Genomic DNA, 15,986 nt, shown 5'->3' on the forward strand with positions numbered 1-15,986 from the left:
ATTTGGGTTGGCGCCGATAAAGCTGTAAATCGAGGGTCGCCGAGAACCAACGAAATATCTTCAACCAACAAAATATTTCTGTTTGTTTTTTTAAATATCTTCTCTTGGAAATTCAATATACCTGAGCTGATTACACGTTTCGTCATTTTCAAATTAGCTCCTGATTAAATCAATATGCATTTTCACTACATGTTGTGACGTTTTTCTTCATTACAATTGTCGGAACAATCTATATTAAGAAACATGCGCATAAATTCTTCAGGTACTACTATTTGCGAGCGTGTAACCTCTTGATAAATCTTCTTAATAAATAATCGTGTTTAATAAACAAAAAATGGACGACTCAGTGATTGCCTGTTACTGAAATATTTTCTCGATTACGCGATGAAACGAGGTAAAGAACATTCAGTCGATTTCATCTTCATGACCTCGTAATTTCACCGCCACGCTCTTATTCTTGTATCCTCCTGCTTCCATCGCCCGTCGTCTTTTTTCTTTCGTTTTCTCTTTTTTTTCCGCAGGCCGGGGATGTCGTACAGCTTTTCGCACGCCCGCGTCGCTGCGGGGAACCGTATTCGTATGAGAGTAAGCAATTTTCTTCCGAAGATGGAGCGGCCCTGGGACATCGTCGGTGCTCCAGGGAGAACGTACGACGATGCGAGCGAGCGAGTGAGTGAGTATGATTGATGCGGTTTGTCGGTCTCGCCTGACGTCCAACATCTCGTTTCGCGTCATGCTCGTGGATACTTACGCCCCCGACGACGACGACGACGACGACGACGACGAGGACGGTGACGACGACGATGATGACGACGACACTCTCGGTGTTACAGCCGGCTATACTTTGCGCATTCAGTCGCGGAACTGAACCACGTTGAACCGCCGCGTCTCGATTTCCCAGCGTACGCGCGGAGAATGATCCGCCGAGAGATACACGGGGTATCATCTTCTCGGACAAACTTAGTTGAGAGTTTTCTTAGTTATATGCACCTCGGCGAGAGAGTTTTCGTGCTAATAGAAGAAGACACTGCATTACCCTAAGAATCCAATCCAACAAATATATTGTCTATACACTGAAAAAAATTTCTGGTTGAATATGGACGAATCAGATAATTCCTTTAGGATTTACCAGAATTCCTTTAGAATTTACCAGAATTTCTGTAGGATTACAGGAATTCTGTAGGATTACAGGAATTCTGGTAAATCCTAAAGGAATTCTGGTAAATTCTAAAGGAATTATCTGATTCGTCCATATTCAACCAGAAATTTTTTTCAGTGTAGCGATGTTCGTCTTGTCTCGCGATTATTTATGTAAATGGCCATGTTTTGCGAGGAAGAAATAGTTGTACCTGGACAGTTCTGCGATTTATCGTACGGCATTTTTAATTCACCTGAATGAACAACGTCAGTGTTTTCTTGACCATATCTGGCATTTTTAATAATACAGAAAATTTATTGCGTCTCACTGGTGGACCAAGAGTGTAGGGAAGTCCAGGTTCAAACCCTGGCTGAGGTAATATTTTTCGCAATAAATTTTCTGTACTATTAAAAATGCCAGATGTGGTCAAGAAAACACCGACGTTGTTAATTACTGCTGACCGGAATGAATGTTGCCGAAATCACGCGCCGTTCTCGCGGCAAATTGTGTAACAGTATTGAAATGCGGCGAAGGTGACATCGCAATTTATTCCTTGCAATCTAAGTATTAAGTGATTACGCTGTTAACTCCTTTATTAGCCATTACACTTTCGTGGAATTGATTGTAAAAGTTGTCGCCGCGATGCGGACGTTGCCGTAATTTTTTTTAAACGTGTTGTCGACGTATTATTATCGTGGATCAAATACACGTGACTGTTTCTTAGGCTGCAGCTTTAACAAGTTGATGTCTGTTAAATTCTGTTATATTTGACTTTCACATCTGATTCGTTTCACCGTAATACCGCGCTGCAAAGGCGAGCGAGCATGTAGCATGATAATTAAATTGTGCCATGAATCATATTAATTTATGGATGTAACCATACTCCGACTGCTCGGAAAAGATCTGCGAACACTTATTTACCTTTCGCTCTAAAATCCTATGCTTTCAAACTGCAACTTGAGCACTCGTTCTAACAACCGCTAAAAGCGATTAGTACTAAAAATATATATTCAATTTTGCATAGATTTAATAGTCGCTGAATTTAGTTGCGCAAATGTCTTGCGATAATTTCGCAACCGTTGTCAGGATAAACAATTAAGCGAAAAATGCACGCGTAATCTCGCCTCTTATCAAATCGAACGAGCGAGGGTGGGAAAAATGCAATGAATTAATGCATCGATTATCAATGCAGCTGAAGGATTTGTTCATGCGTTTCGTGTGTTCTTTGTACGCGCGGTTATTAAATGTAGACAGGTGACAGACACGGTAATACAACTGTATATATTTCTGGTAACAATGTGTTAAGCCTATTGGACCGTGTATTTCTTATCGGGATATGCGAAGAGTCGTTGCACTCAAAGTTCTGGATTATCGGACAGAAGTCACACCGGCTCGGAAAACACCGTCGTCGTTTCGGCGGACGATTAAACCGTTAAAACTGTTTGATGCTTGATAAACTTTATTGCCGATATCGCGCTGGATTTATCCCTTCAGAGCGTATCATAAAAGATTTTCAACGTTCCTATCGGGGATACGAGCGCGCTCGACGATTTTATGAAAGCTAAGATTAAAGTAAATTCTGGTCTGAGCTAACACAGGAAAAATCTGTCGTAGGTAATTTCAGTCGGAACCGAATACTCGCTTAAATTTTCATATTTCCAGACGCACCATTTTCAAATCCATAGCATCACTTGTAATCTCTCACTTTTCTACAAATGCTAATTGCAATCGCATTGTACATTAGTATTAGTCCCCGTATGAAGTCCACGCGTGTAATTAATTGTCCAGAAAGGCGAAACTCTGAAATTCTAAAGTATTTTGCCGAAACCTATTTTCCCAAACAGATATCATCTAAGTACACAATCCTCTGAAAAAGCGTTGGACGTGATGTAGAAACTTCTCAACCAACCACGAAGATTTCATCTCCCTCGAAATCTCATCTCCTAGGAAAAATCGAAGATCACTCTTGCGGCCATAAAAGCGGGAGCTCTCTCCCTCTCTCTCTCTTTCTCTCTTTCTCTCTCACCTTCGGCCCTGTTGCCTAAATTTTCTAAGTTTATTCCCTGCGCCCAGCAGCATCCACCATCATGATGGGTGTTGAAGGACGAGCATCGAGCGGCGTACGTGCATGTACGCTCAAGTGTGCGAGGGCAGCGCGCAAATATCAATCAGTGGAGTCAAGAGTGGAATCAGGGTGGCCGAGTGGTTCCACATAATGCTGCAACCAGGAGGTGAGAGAGCGTAGCGCGCAACGTGTATCTCGTGTTCGGTGGCCGGTGCAGTTCAGACACACACGCGCACAGACGTGAACCCACGCGCGCGCACACCAGAAGCACACACGCATACAAGCGCGCAACCCCATCAGCAACCCCACACGCGGTGCCGGAGCAACGACGCCCGGTAGCGTTCGGTAGCGCCGTCGGCCCCCACTCCTCCCCATGGATCGACGGCCGTCCACGTGTTGGTTTGTGCGTGCACCGCCACGTACGCCGGCAGCAGCCCGGTGTGTGTGTGGGTGGAGTGGAACGGAGAAGGCGTGCCCGGGAGGCGGGACCCGGGACCGAAATCTTGGTGTGCACCGGACTTCTATATGTGGGTGTTCTCCCTCTCCGTACAAACGCCGACGATGTATACGTCGTTGGTGTGGCTCTCTCCGTCTCTCTCCTTCTCCACGTCCGTCGCTCTCGCGGCCGTCATCGCATGGGAGTCCCTCCACTATCAGACCCGTTAACAGCAGTCGGCGTCGAGGCACCCGCTCTAACAGCTAACGTCTCTCACATCCCCGGGCTTGAGCCGGTGCTCCGCCGTTTCCGATCTGTCCTGGCCGGCCGATGGACTGCACGGAAATCAGTGTCACTGACAACCGGAGGCCCTGTCTCTTGCGCGACACGTATTCGTTATCGCAAAATAGGCAGAAGCTGTATCACGGGGGTCTGTCTAGGTGTTGACGAATTACAATCAGCAAACGGCTGCGAGTGTCTTGACTGTGCCGGCAAAAGAATCCCTAGGTGCTTGTGCGCTGTCGCGAGATCGATGTTGACGACTCTTCAAAGAATCAAGTCCGCGAGCAGGTAGTCCTGAGAAAGGATTTCATCGGACACACTTGGGGCTGCGTACATTGCTGTTTAAACGGAGACATCTCTTTCTTAAAATCCCATCTCTGACGAACGGTCTCAACAATTGTCGGAAAGTCGTTTCTGAAGGCACGAGTCGCCCAAGATTCAAAGCACCACCAGACAGTCCGTCAACACAATCTTGAAAGGATAATTTCATTGGGGGTCAGATTAGGAAACACTTGTGTACATTTATTTATCGCTGAAGCAATTTAAACTTTGCAATCGTGTTGGGAAGGAGATGCGAATGTCGTGTGCAGTGACGGGAAAGTTGTAATACGGTGAACGGACTCGAGGTCCAGGATGATGGAAGTTCAGCAGCAACACTCGCCTGTCGGGGTGGGTCCGTTAGACTTTTCGAGACGAGGGGCTACCGAGACGTCGGCGTTTCGCGTTGTCAAGCCTAAACAACCGGCTTCGTCGCTGGTACATCAACAACCGCTGCCGCCGGAGGCCAACAACAACGAGAATCTTCAGGAGAACCCGCAGATTCCCATCGATGAAGGTAAGGCTCCTTGAACGGTCCAATTATCAATGCAGCAATGGCAGAATATTGTTTTCATCGTTTTAAACGCACTCTTAATGCGAATTTTTATGGCAATTTTAATATTCTTATTATAATAAAAGCAAGTCAAACGACAAGTCTTTCATTTGCATTAATTTATATGCCGTTTTACGCATAATATCAAAACAACAAGATATAAAATGCGATATTTGTACAGATATCAAAATCATTTAGAAGTAAAAAAATTGCACACAAATAGACACAATCTTCTCTAATTTTGAGCCGTGGATAAAATGTTGAGATTCGCACGAGAAACCTTTAAATCTAAATTTAATACTATTTATTACATAATAATTATTAAAGGTTTTCAATCAAAAAGAGACCGGCCATATCCGTTCGATGTAAATTCCTCAAGTATGTGTAGCAATTACAAATTTTTCAAACTTCAGTATCAAGTACTTATTTTCCGTCAATTATATTCGCATGTTTGTGGACAAGATCTACATTGTCGCGTCTACTATTACGTGCCGTAAATTATTTGGAGACACCCACGCGAATCGATCAAGCCCGCAAACACCGCCGACACGTTCACCATGGAGGAGAACCCCACGTTCTCGATAACCAGCCGAAATATATCGGCGCCCGAGCCTTTGACATTTCCAGCTGTATGCCGCTCGCTGACGTAGCGCCCCCCGATTCTCACCCCCTGTCCACCTCTCGTCTGTCATCATCCTGACTATTACCTGCCTATTACCTCGGCAACGTGACATTTACGCGCTAGCTCTCGCAGCTCGCGTCGACACCTGAGCTTGCGGCACGCACACGCGTGGCCCCGGAGCAAACGAGGCACGAGGTGCTCGTAGAGCTCACGCACGAGCACGCACACGCGCGTGCAGGTGCGTAGGGGGCCCGTCATCGTGCACAACGATCTGTTCAACAGGTGAGAGGGGATGGTTGGCATTAGACGGCTGCCTATACTAATACCCCGCTACTAATCGCGGTAACAGGCTGAACGCAATAATAATCGAGCTACAGGCGTTGAGCTAAGCGGTTTAAGCGATAATTGCCAGGTGATGGGCAGCTCATCGAGGGGTTGATACTGTTCTTCCGCCGCTTGTACCCGCCAAGATACTCAGAGCCACCGTCTGGCGCAAGGCTTAAAAACTACGCGGACGTTTACTCATTCGTCGTGGAATTACAGACGCTTCCTCGTGATTGAAACGGGAAGAAATGTATTTATATCTCCTGTGACGTTTAAGTTGCTTGCTTCTTCTAACAGGAAGCTTGGAAAAATATGAGAACTCAATTATTCGAGGAAAGCGGTTAAATATGAATCGATGCGAACGTGTTTAATTCTTCTTCCCCCGCAAGTATCGCAATCCTTCGTTCTCGTGCAAATTGATTTTTCTAGAATTCAATTGTGTAAGGTATATTTTTATTTAATGCGCACGATGTTGTATCTATCGCTCTTCTTCCCTCGTTTTGAAAAATCTTGCGACTCGACGCTCTCGGTGCTGAGCAATCGTCTTGGTCCTAACAGATTGATCCTCTGGATTTTTGGAATTCTCCGGATCTGCCGCCGCTGTTTTTGTCGGTGATTTCCACGGCAAATCACATTGGCTTTACCTTTTTATAGATTTATGACGGACCGATAGCGCGAAATGTGCGTGCGGGACTACGCAGGATAAGACTCTCGCGCGGGCAAACGGCCCGATATCGCCGCGATTCTCGCTGGCTAACACACGTTACCTGTATTGTGTATACACGCATATCGACGTGTGTACACCGGGCCGTCTTATCTCGAGCGTGCGGTGTGCTCGCTATATAGGAAAATATGATTTACTTCTGATAATCCTGGCGAGAATGAGACAGCTTTTGCGGCGCGGAGTGTCTAATCTCTTCGTGCTATCTGAGATTATCCCAGTCGGTCCTTTATATGGCCCGGATTATAGATTTCTCGCACGTTTTTTTTTTGTCAATTCCCGGTACAGCCGAACAACCGGTGTCTTCGTATCGATCGATTGACCAATCGCTTTACTGTGATTACCGAGAGTTACGGGGATGATGCATCACATCGGACAATAATAACTTTTTTTTTCTGAGAATAATTACAACAACTGAGAATACAGAAATACGTTATTGCCAGATTTTCATTGTTGGCAGCTATTCTTTTCTTCTCTCAAATTATTAAATCCAATTGTTATTTACACTACAATAACATGTTATTAATTATATGTTTTACTTTTGACATGCTTTGTTAACATCACGTAAATTTAATACGATCGTAATTCAAATGAATTTGATCTTCGTTTAAAAATATGCACATGATAAATGCAATCAAAGCGCATACATTTGTTATTCTACATCGAGACAGGAAGCTCTGTCGAATTTTGTCTTATGTTCGTAATCTTATGCACATTTATTACTGTTAATAAAATGCACTTTATTCTTGATTAGATTTTTGGTTTTATTTAACAATAAAATTGAAATATCGAATGACGCAATCGCGATGTAGAAAGGTCAGATTTATTTAGCTTCATTGTATACATTGAATTGATTAGATAGGTTTTGTGGATTACACTTGTCGTCGTAAAGCACGGATTTGATATTTTATATCATATCTAGGTGAGGAAACTAACATGGGTTTGCCGCGTGTTCGTTTGCCGATCGAACTGCAACTTGACGATCGCGATTAATTTCCCATTGCCGTGATTGCAGACCCCTTTGTTTCTATGTTGCTGCGATATCGGAAATTGCTAATCTTCAGATGCAAAAATACATTTTTTGTACACTTTTATCTACATTTATAACTTAAGGCCTCAAGACTTTATCAATGACAATTGAATTACACGGTTGATAAAATCGAATTTGTCACTCATTGGTGATCTGTGATCTGTAATCGTGTCAATATTGATTCGACATACCGCATAGCTTTTGGTATTCCGTGCGTCAAGCGAAAGACAAGGCTTTCACTCGTTTGATTAATCATCGGGACGGCGAATTGGCGTGAAATTTTCGAACTTTGATCCTCCACCGAAACGATCAAAGAAACCAACCGGGATGGATGGCGGATGTTCGGGGATAGGAATGCAGGTTTCAGGGAGAAAGAGAGCGAGTAATGGCCGAGGCAAGGTTGATAAATAGAGGAGGGTTTCTCCTCCTTTCTAATAAAGACGCTCTTGTCGAGGGGTTGATCTTTCCTACGACCTAGGAATACTAAATTTGTCAGGACTTGAGATGTCATTGCAGCGTTGGTAGCTGCCGGGGTAACGATGCATAAACGATCGAGAGAAATGCCCGATCGTTTTGCCGTTTGCGTCGCTATCCTTTTCCGTCGGATTTCGCGCACACTGTCTTTCAACAATCGATCAATTTGCAATAGACCTAAATGTAACGTCGGATATATTTCTTCGGTGCTTGTACAATTTGCCATATTTTTCATTTACCTCGACAGAAAAAAAAGAGAATTTACCAATTTCATTCTTGGAAACTACACTTGATACAAATAATTTCAATACGTTTACTATCCGATTGAGATTGCAATACAATAAATGTTTTCAAGTGTATCCGTTTAACGATTTTAACATGACGATATATTATTTCTAGGAGGATGCAATGTTCGTTTAGTGTTCCCGAGACTGTGGGCACCTTTCGGGAACACCACGGAAATTACAAACCTACCACCTTTACCGAAAAGTCACTCAGGTATGTGATTGCACCATGGGAAGCCAGTAATTTTATCGACAAATCAAATATCACCAATTTACCAAATTCCTTGATAGTAAATTATCTTTTCCTGTCGAACTGAAGTACACTCATGACATTCCGTGCTTGACGCAACATCAGTGAAAGAGAGACGTACACAGAGAGAACGGTTTCTTTGAATTTAATAAATTTTATTAGATTCAAAGAAATTTATCTTTTGGAATAGTCCAAACAAACCAATTGTTATTTCAACAAATATGATTATTTGACCTTTCAAATAATAAATAGCTTTACTTCAAATAAAAGATTTGTTTGAAACGAAAGGAATATTCTCTTTAATCTAAACGATATTATTGTTTCATTCAAACAGCATTATCGTTTGATAGAAAATATGTGAAACAAATGTATATGCATACATCTTTCTCCCTCTACACATTAGAATTTTCCCTTCATTAAAAGAAGAAAGATAAACACTGAATTAGTACACTATGTTCAGCCATAATAAAAAATAGACCTTAAATGATTAAACTGCGTCTGCTGATGCGGTCGCTTATACATCATAGCTGCCGCGATTTTACTTACGAGTTCGGCGGCCATCTAGTGGCAGCACCAAACTTTATAAGCGCCTGGCCAAATAATATAATTATTTCATTGAAAGATATTACTTCAAATAATAGTGTTTTTCTATCAAATAATACAGGTTGTTTGAATAAAACAACAAAATTCTTATTCAAAACATATAATGTTTCGTATAAGCATATATTGTCTTAATGAAACAAATTTCAACCAAATAAATAGGAATACTAAATCCAAAGAAACCTTTCTCTCTGTGTACAAAATTTTGGGTATTCCGCCCTATCGTGTATTTCATATCGCTTTCCCCTCGCCCGAAAGTAAAGAAAAAAAACTTGAAATAAACGTTCAGAAAGAATTCTGATTTTATTCTAATAATATCGATCGACGAAGGAATCTTCCTAGTTTATCTCGAAATTGCAAAATTACGCAACGTTATGGCGCGTCGGATTGAACCGCGGTTACGAAACTTCCGGCACAATCGTCGCCGCGCGACGCTTGACTTGCCGTTGCTTCTTACTTTTCGTCGAAAGGTGTAGACGGGCGAGCGTAGCGCCGACCTTTCGCCTCGTGATGACGGCTTCCTCCCCAGCCCGGATGACGGCAGGTTTTTATTTGCCGATCATTAAGAACGACCGGTCGTCGTCGACGATTGGGATAAATGGTAGCACGCGTCATACCACGCACGGACATGGGCCTTTCTTAGCTCCTGCCGGCCCAATTGGAGCGGATTAGAGGCGCGGGCACAGGGATTCGGTCCGTCGGCTCCTTTGTACTTGTACCTACTCTGAATTAGTAACATCTTGTCATGTTAAACGCCCGTGCATATTCTCTTCCTACTTTTCTCTCTCTCTCTCTTACGCGCGCGCGCGCGCACGTGGCCATTCATCTGCCCCCCCCCCCCCCGTTCATTCTCAGACGTGATAAGATCAACCGCATTACTTTTATCGTCGCGTTTACGTCGCCGCTGCTCCGCCAAGATTTGCGTCGCGCAAACATGGCGCTGGTTGAGCAATATCATATTATTATTTATTATTTGACTATTACTGCTATCTGTATTGTAGAAGATGCTGAAGACTTTTAAGAAAGTCATAGAATTTTAAGATAAGCGGAAACACGCTGCGATCTGTTATTGTTACAATATTGCGTTCGCAAAATTCTCAAGAGTCGCGATAATTTGCAGTAAACAAGTAGTTCAACATTAAGGGCCGGTTTCACAGACTTCGGTTAACTGCTGGGGAGGTTAATCGATTCTCTGTCTCTTCTTAGATAATAATATAAAGAACAGATAGGCAGTCGACTAAATCAATCTCTGGTTAACAATTAACTAACGTTTGTGAAACCCTTTTACGAGCACGTCAATATTACTTGTTTCCTTCCAAGACTTAAAAATTACTGATTTTGAAATGGCGTTGTATCGATAACAAAGATAATTTTCCAGTTTTGCAAATAATTTTGCACCATAGATACAACAGTTCATCTCGAGAAAACAATTTCAGGATTTATAGACATTTCCGTGTATACGGAAAATAAAATTTTGATTTGCGTCCTTGATATAATTTTCGCGACAATTTCATTGCACACACACACATTTCTTACGGCGAATCGATAAGAGGACTCGTGACAAGGGGATGACGATACTGAAAATGGTTGCGGACGTGGATTAATAAAGGAAGGCCAAGCCGGGGGGGACAATTAGATCGAGTTAACGGCCAACTTTAATCTTCTGTCGTCCGTCAGTCGTTTACTGCGTAGCGATCTGCCGCTATTATAACCGTTATACACTTCAAACCCCTTCCGCGATGTCGGTTCATGGAAAGGAATACGCGCGACCTTTGCCGCGCGAGGCGGCGTCAATAGAGCCGAGTGACACGACCATGTGGGTTTTCAAAAGCGGATTTTTCATCCGGCTGTCAGTGGCTATTTAAAGTTAATTCTGTCACAAGAAGCAATATCGGGGTGTACTCGTGAAAACAAGTCGGGAGGGAGAATTTTTATTCCAACTGATTTAGACTAAAGAGATGATAGATCGAAGCCTATTTTATTCATAAAAACAAGCGAAGCTCATTGTCGCCAGTGGTAATTGAACAGAGGGAAAGTGTTTCTAAAACAATGTCAACTTCTAACATTTATTAAGATCACTTTTTAGCCAGTCTGGTCGAGTTAAAAAAAATTTTTCCCTTGTTTATTCATAAACATGTGCGAATTGAAAATGTTTTTTTTAATAACACAACCCCCTCCTTATTTGCATCTAAAATTTCACTCGGAAATATATTTGGAGATTCAGCAATTGAGTTTTAATTTTTCTCACAAACATCTTATTTCGTAACGGTAGCGGAATCATTTCATTTTCGGTACGATGGCACGAGTAACGAAATATTTAACGAACAAGTTGACAAGTTCTTACTTTGGCTCGCTCGCTATCGGGCTCGTACGGTACTCCGGAAACTTCGTCTCGCTCGTCCCGTAAGCAACTCCGAGCACTTTACGCGAATATGGCGGATGCGCATCAGTGGCGGAACCGTCGTGGCAAAAACGATCTCGAAGTCGATTCAAGAAGTTTCATTCACTGCATATCGGGGCGAGGGGGGGAGAGGAGGAAGCTGGAAGCTGTACTAGCAGGCCACGTGACACGCATCTCGATGCGGCGTCAGATGCACGTGTGCGTAAGCTCGCGCAGATCCTGTCAAACCCGGACCAACGTTAAACCCATCTGCCGGACGGTCGCCAACCGTTTTTCTTTCGTTGCAACGTCAGTTTTTAGCGCATTCCAGTCGACCCAGACGCAGCATTTGCGTAAGCAGTTCCTGCTATCACGCCGCGGGACACATCTGTCCGAAATTCCTCCTTCTTTTTACTCTCATTCTTGTCTCGCCCTTCTTCTATTTGCCTGACAATAAGTGACAGAACTGTTTTCTCAATTGTCAGAAAATTCGAGCGCCCGATGGACCCTTGCCCGGAGTATTCACATTTAGTGTGAACCGCGATATCAAGTTATCTCCATTGGATCAAATTCCCCCGCAGTGCATCACTGAAAATGTTATAATTATGCAATTGCAAAAATGTTTCCCGCTAACATGCGTCTGAAATTTATCAGCCCACTTTAGTATGTAATCCAGCGGTCAAGTTGATTTTTTAAATGGCCAAGCTTTTAATTTCATCAGTTCAGTCGTGTTAATAAAATAATAAACGAGCAATCGTGCAAATGTACAAATTTAGGATAACGTGTCGCTTCGAAAGCGTCATCGTAGGTGCAAGGGGAAAAAATTTGGATGTAACATTAGCAATTTCATTTAGCTCCTCTTTGCGTTTTCCTTTGTGCTTTTGACCGGATGCAATAAAGTGCCTATCTGTCTCCTCGGACAGATCCCCGTAGGCGCGAGGCGCGTTTCTCATTACATTAGGCCACTCTGGCTCGAGTCGTATTTTGATTCGATTGCAAAGCCACCAGGAGACATGATAATAATCGACCCCAACGACGGGGCTCGCGGAGAGCTTTAAATGCGATTAGCCGACACCGCGGTGCATCATACAGGCCGGCACGTGACCGCGTGTCGCGCGCACGGATTATAAATATAATATACCGGGTGTGCGCGCGAGAGGCGCAATATGAGTGGTGCGAGGCCGAAATTGCCGGGGCATCGAGCGAGGGGCCGTAAGATAGATTCTAGGCCCGTCCTTTCGCGCGTGGCGAGACGCGGTGCACGCGCGTGCCCGATTTCCGATTCATCCGATGCCGTAAATCACGACAGTGGAATCGAGCTCTGATTAATTAGACAAGCCGCGCGTAGCTTCCTGGACACAGCTCAAATTGTAACGATTAAACGTTAGAATGTTTGCATCGCCCTTGTCTGCTTGGTGCGAGGATTTCGCAAGCAGAATTTCGCCTCTCATCAGTTTTAGAGAATATACTTTAAATTATTTACATAATTTTGTTACCGCGAGATCTGCATAACCGTTAGAAACTGATTAGTATCAATCATATCCGTTTATAATTTACAGCGCGAACAATGATACTTTCCGAGGATATTTGGAATATATGCATAAATGATTACGCAAAATAATACAATAAATGAATTGCCCAACACTCCGCGTTAATCATATCTTGAAATCAAATCTAGATTTCTCCGAAAATACTCGCTAAATGATGATAACGAAATAAATACATTTTGCACGTTTAATCGAGCAGATACATCAAAATTCACGATTGAATCGTATTTCGTTTGCGCCAATCGACAGATAAAACGACGCGACGTACAAATCAAAGCTGCGTCGGGCATCATCGATTTGATAATCAGAGGATACAGTAAATTCCGATTGACAAGCGATACCGAAATTGCGATCCGATGCAATTTGCAACTGTCATCGTGAAAATATTAATTTAATATTTCAATAATGATAAAAGTTTAATCTCCTCGTTACATATTAACCGGCGATGGGACATTAGAGCCGTAATTGCGTGACATATTATCTAGTAAATAATCACATTAAACATTAACAACGGGACATAAACGCGTAATAATAGATTTTTCTATCTATTGCCGTGCGTTATTCTGTCCTACAATTATTGTATGTTACAACGCGAAGGTGCAGTTAGAATATTGAAATTCCTGTTGGGCACAAAACATTTTCTACCGTCGTATCACATGTAACTCCTTTTCGTGTTGTCGCACAGGAGTTAATCACGACTTATGGCGCTGCGACGGGCGAAATATTCCGAAAGGGTGCGCGAGGGATTTCATTAAGGGACACTGCTTCACACGAAACGTCGCGGAAGTACATTTCGCTCTCGGCACCTCGCCGTTCGGTTCTCTCTCCTCGCGATACCTCGTTAGCGCAACATGAGACCCTGCCACGACCTCTCGTGCTCCGTCCGTCCCTTAAACACCCTCGCGCCAGCTAGGGAAAAAAAAGGGCCCAGTACGTGACTCAAATCTCATTCCGGCCGGGTCCTTCCGCCAGAAGAAACTGTATTTATCCGTGGCCCTCCTTCTTCGGAATCCTCTGCACCTAGCGTCCTACGCGCACCTCATACGTGACGTAGCTACCGTTCGCCCAATCATTGGCCATCTTGCTCTCGTGACTGGTATATAAACTCTGGTTCATCGATTACGAAATGTCTATCTGCTTGCTGGTGCAAAATCCATGCAAGACGAACGCAGATTTCTTTGCGCGCGGTTCAACTTGATGCAATTTCTTTACTCGCGATAAAAAGTCTGCCTGATTGACTAATCAGGCAGACCGATCATTCACCAATTCAAGGGATGATTCAACGTAATATTATAATGTCATTGAACGGTATGTTGCAGAACGACTATCTTTCGGAGTTGGTCGTCTGGTGGGTTCACCGGCGACGAGGAGTCCCTCGCCGTCTCAATCCCCTTGCCCGGATTCCCCTCCGCCCGAGCGCCGGGACGCCGAGGTGGACGTCGACGTCGGCGAGGAGGAGGTCGACGTAGACGTCGAGGAGGTCGGTGACGAGGACGATCACGACGGTACCTCGAGTCCGCCGCGGTCGTCGTCGACGCCGTCGCCGTCACCGGTGAGCGTCGCGACGTCGCCGATATCGCACCCGCCGAAGAAGTCCGGCGACAGCTTCAGCGTGTCCGCGCTCCTCAGGCCGGATCCGCCCTCCGCGCACCTGCAGAACGCGTCCCCGCATCGAGAGTCCGCTTCCATGGGCGCCCATCCGCCGCCCGGCTCGTCGATCTTGTATCCGCCGCTGCACCTTCAGGGCGGCCTCCTGCCGCCCCATCCGCATCATCCTCTCTCGTACCTGCACCCCCAGCTACTGCCGCATCATCTTCTGCCGCCGCACTTACACCCGCTGCTGCGCGGCGTTCATCCAGCTCACCCGGGGCTACACTCGACCCACACGGCCCACGGGCTGCACCATCCTCATCCGCTCGGCGACGTCTACAGCTGCGTAAAGTGCGACAAGATGTTCAGCACGCCGCATGGGCTCGAGGTACATGTGCGCGGTCGACGCATACTTTTTTTTCCAGACTTAGTTGTTTTGATTCATTTCTGATTTGCTGCCGCTCTCATCCGCGTTCATCCCGACAGCTTTATCGTCGCGATTATTCACTTTTCTGCTGCAATTATTTCAATCGAAATAACGTCCTGTTACTGTTACATCCGCGTTAGAATAATATCCTTGTCTCGCACGTGCTCACGAAAGAACAATTGCAAGTTTGACGCACGTAACTCTTTTTATCTATGAGACGTCCGTCCGTTTCGCCGCAGGCTGTTTTAAATTTTGTTGGTCGGATTATCTTAAAATAGCTGACCGGGTATTGATTTGCGTAGGTTCACGCGAGGCGGTCGCACAACGGTAAACGGCCATTCGCCTGCGAGTTGTGCAACAAAACCTTCGGCCATGAAATCAGTCTCACGCAGCACAGGGCTGTGCATTCCGCAGAGAAAGTGTTCGAGTGCAAGCAATGCGGTAAAGCCTTCAAGAGATCCAGCACGCTCAGCACTCACCTTCTAATCCACTCGGACACGAGACCGTATCCTTGCCAATTCTGCGGCAAGCGATTCCACCAAAAGAGCGACATGAAGAAGCACACCTACATACACACCGGTAAGTAAATCAGCCAATTTCTATTCCTGGCTTCTACATTTTGCTTTCGATTGGAAGTAAAATTTAGAAAAATTCATCTCTCACCTGGGTCTCACCAAGCGTCGCTTAACTTTAACCTTAGTTTAATATCAGCATGTGAAGCCTAACCACAATTACTTATAAAGCGATATTTTTAATTTCTCTTCGTTTTTTATATAAAGTCGTGAACCCCCCCGCTTTGTTTTTACGCGTACTGTAATCGCGTGGAAGAATTTTGTAATTTTATAAAGCCAAATTCAAATTGCTCACGATTAAAAAATTGAAAATTTCAAATACCAATATCTTTCTCATTAGACTTCTGACCCGAGTGTTTCAAGTATAAAAACG

The 15,986-nt window shown here is 44.2% G+C and overlaps 1 protein-coding gene across 1 annotated transcript in view; it reads left to right on the forward strand.

Moving 5' to 3' along the window:
• Nucleotides 1-4,322: 4,322 nt before the first annotated feature.
• Nucleotides 4,323-15,986, forward strand: part of LOC105569220 (fez family zinc finger protein 1) — a 30,664-nt gene continuing 19,000 nt past the window's right edge. The window contains exons 1-4 of the mRNA XM_012025486.1: nucleotides 4,323-4,756; nucleotides 8,363-8,461; nucleotides 14,344-15,002; nucleotides 15,344-15,620. Coding sequence (XP_011880876.1) covers nucleotides 4,555-4,756; nucleotides 8,363-8,461; nucleotides 14,344-15,002; nucleotides 15,344-15,620 — 1,237 coding nt within the window. The 5' untranslated portion in view covers nucleotides 4,323-4,554. The remainder of the gene's footprint in view (nucleotides 4,757-8,362; nucleotides 8,462-14,343; nucleotides 15,003-15,343; nucleotides 15,621-15,986) is intronic.

Source organism: Vollenhovia emeryi, unplaced genomic scaffold (genome assembly GCF_000949405.1).
Source record: "Vollenhovia emeryi isolate VEMERY1.0 unplaced genomic scaffold, V.emery_V1.0 DF939125.1, whole genome shotgun sequence".
NCBI lineage: Eukaryota > Metazoa > Arthropoda > Insecta > Hymenoptera > Formicidae > Vollenhovia > Vollenhovia emeryi.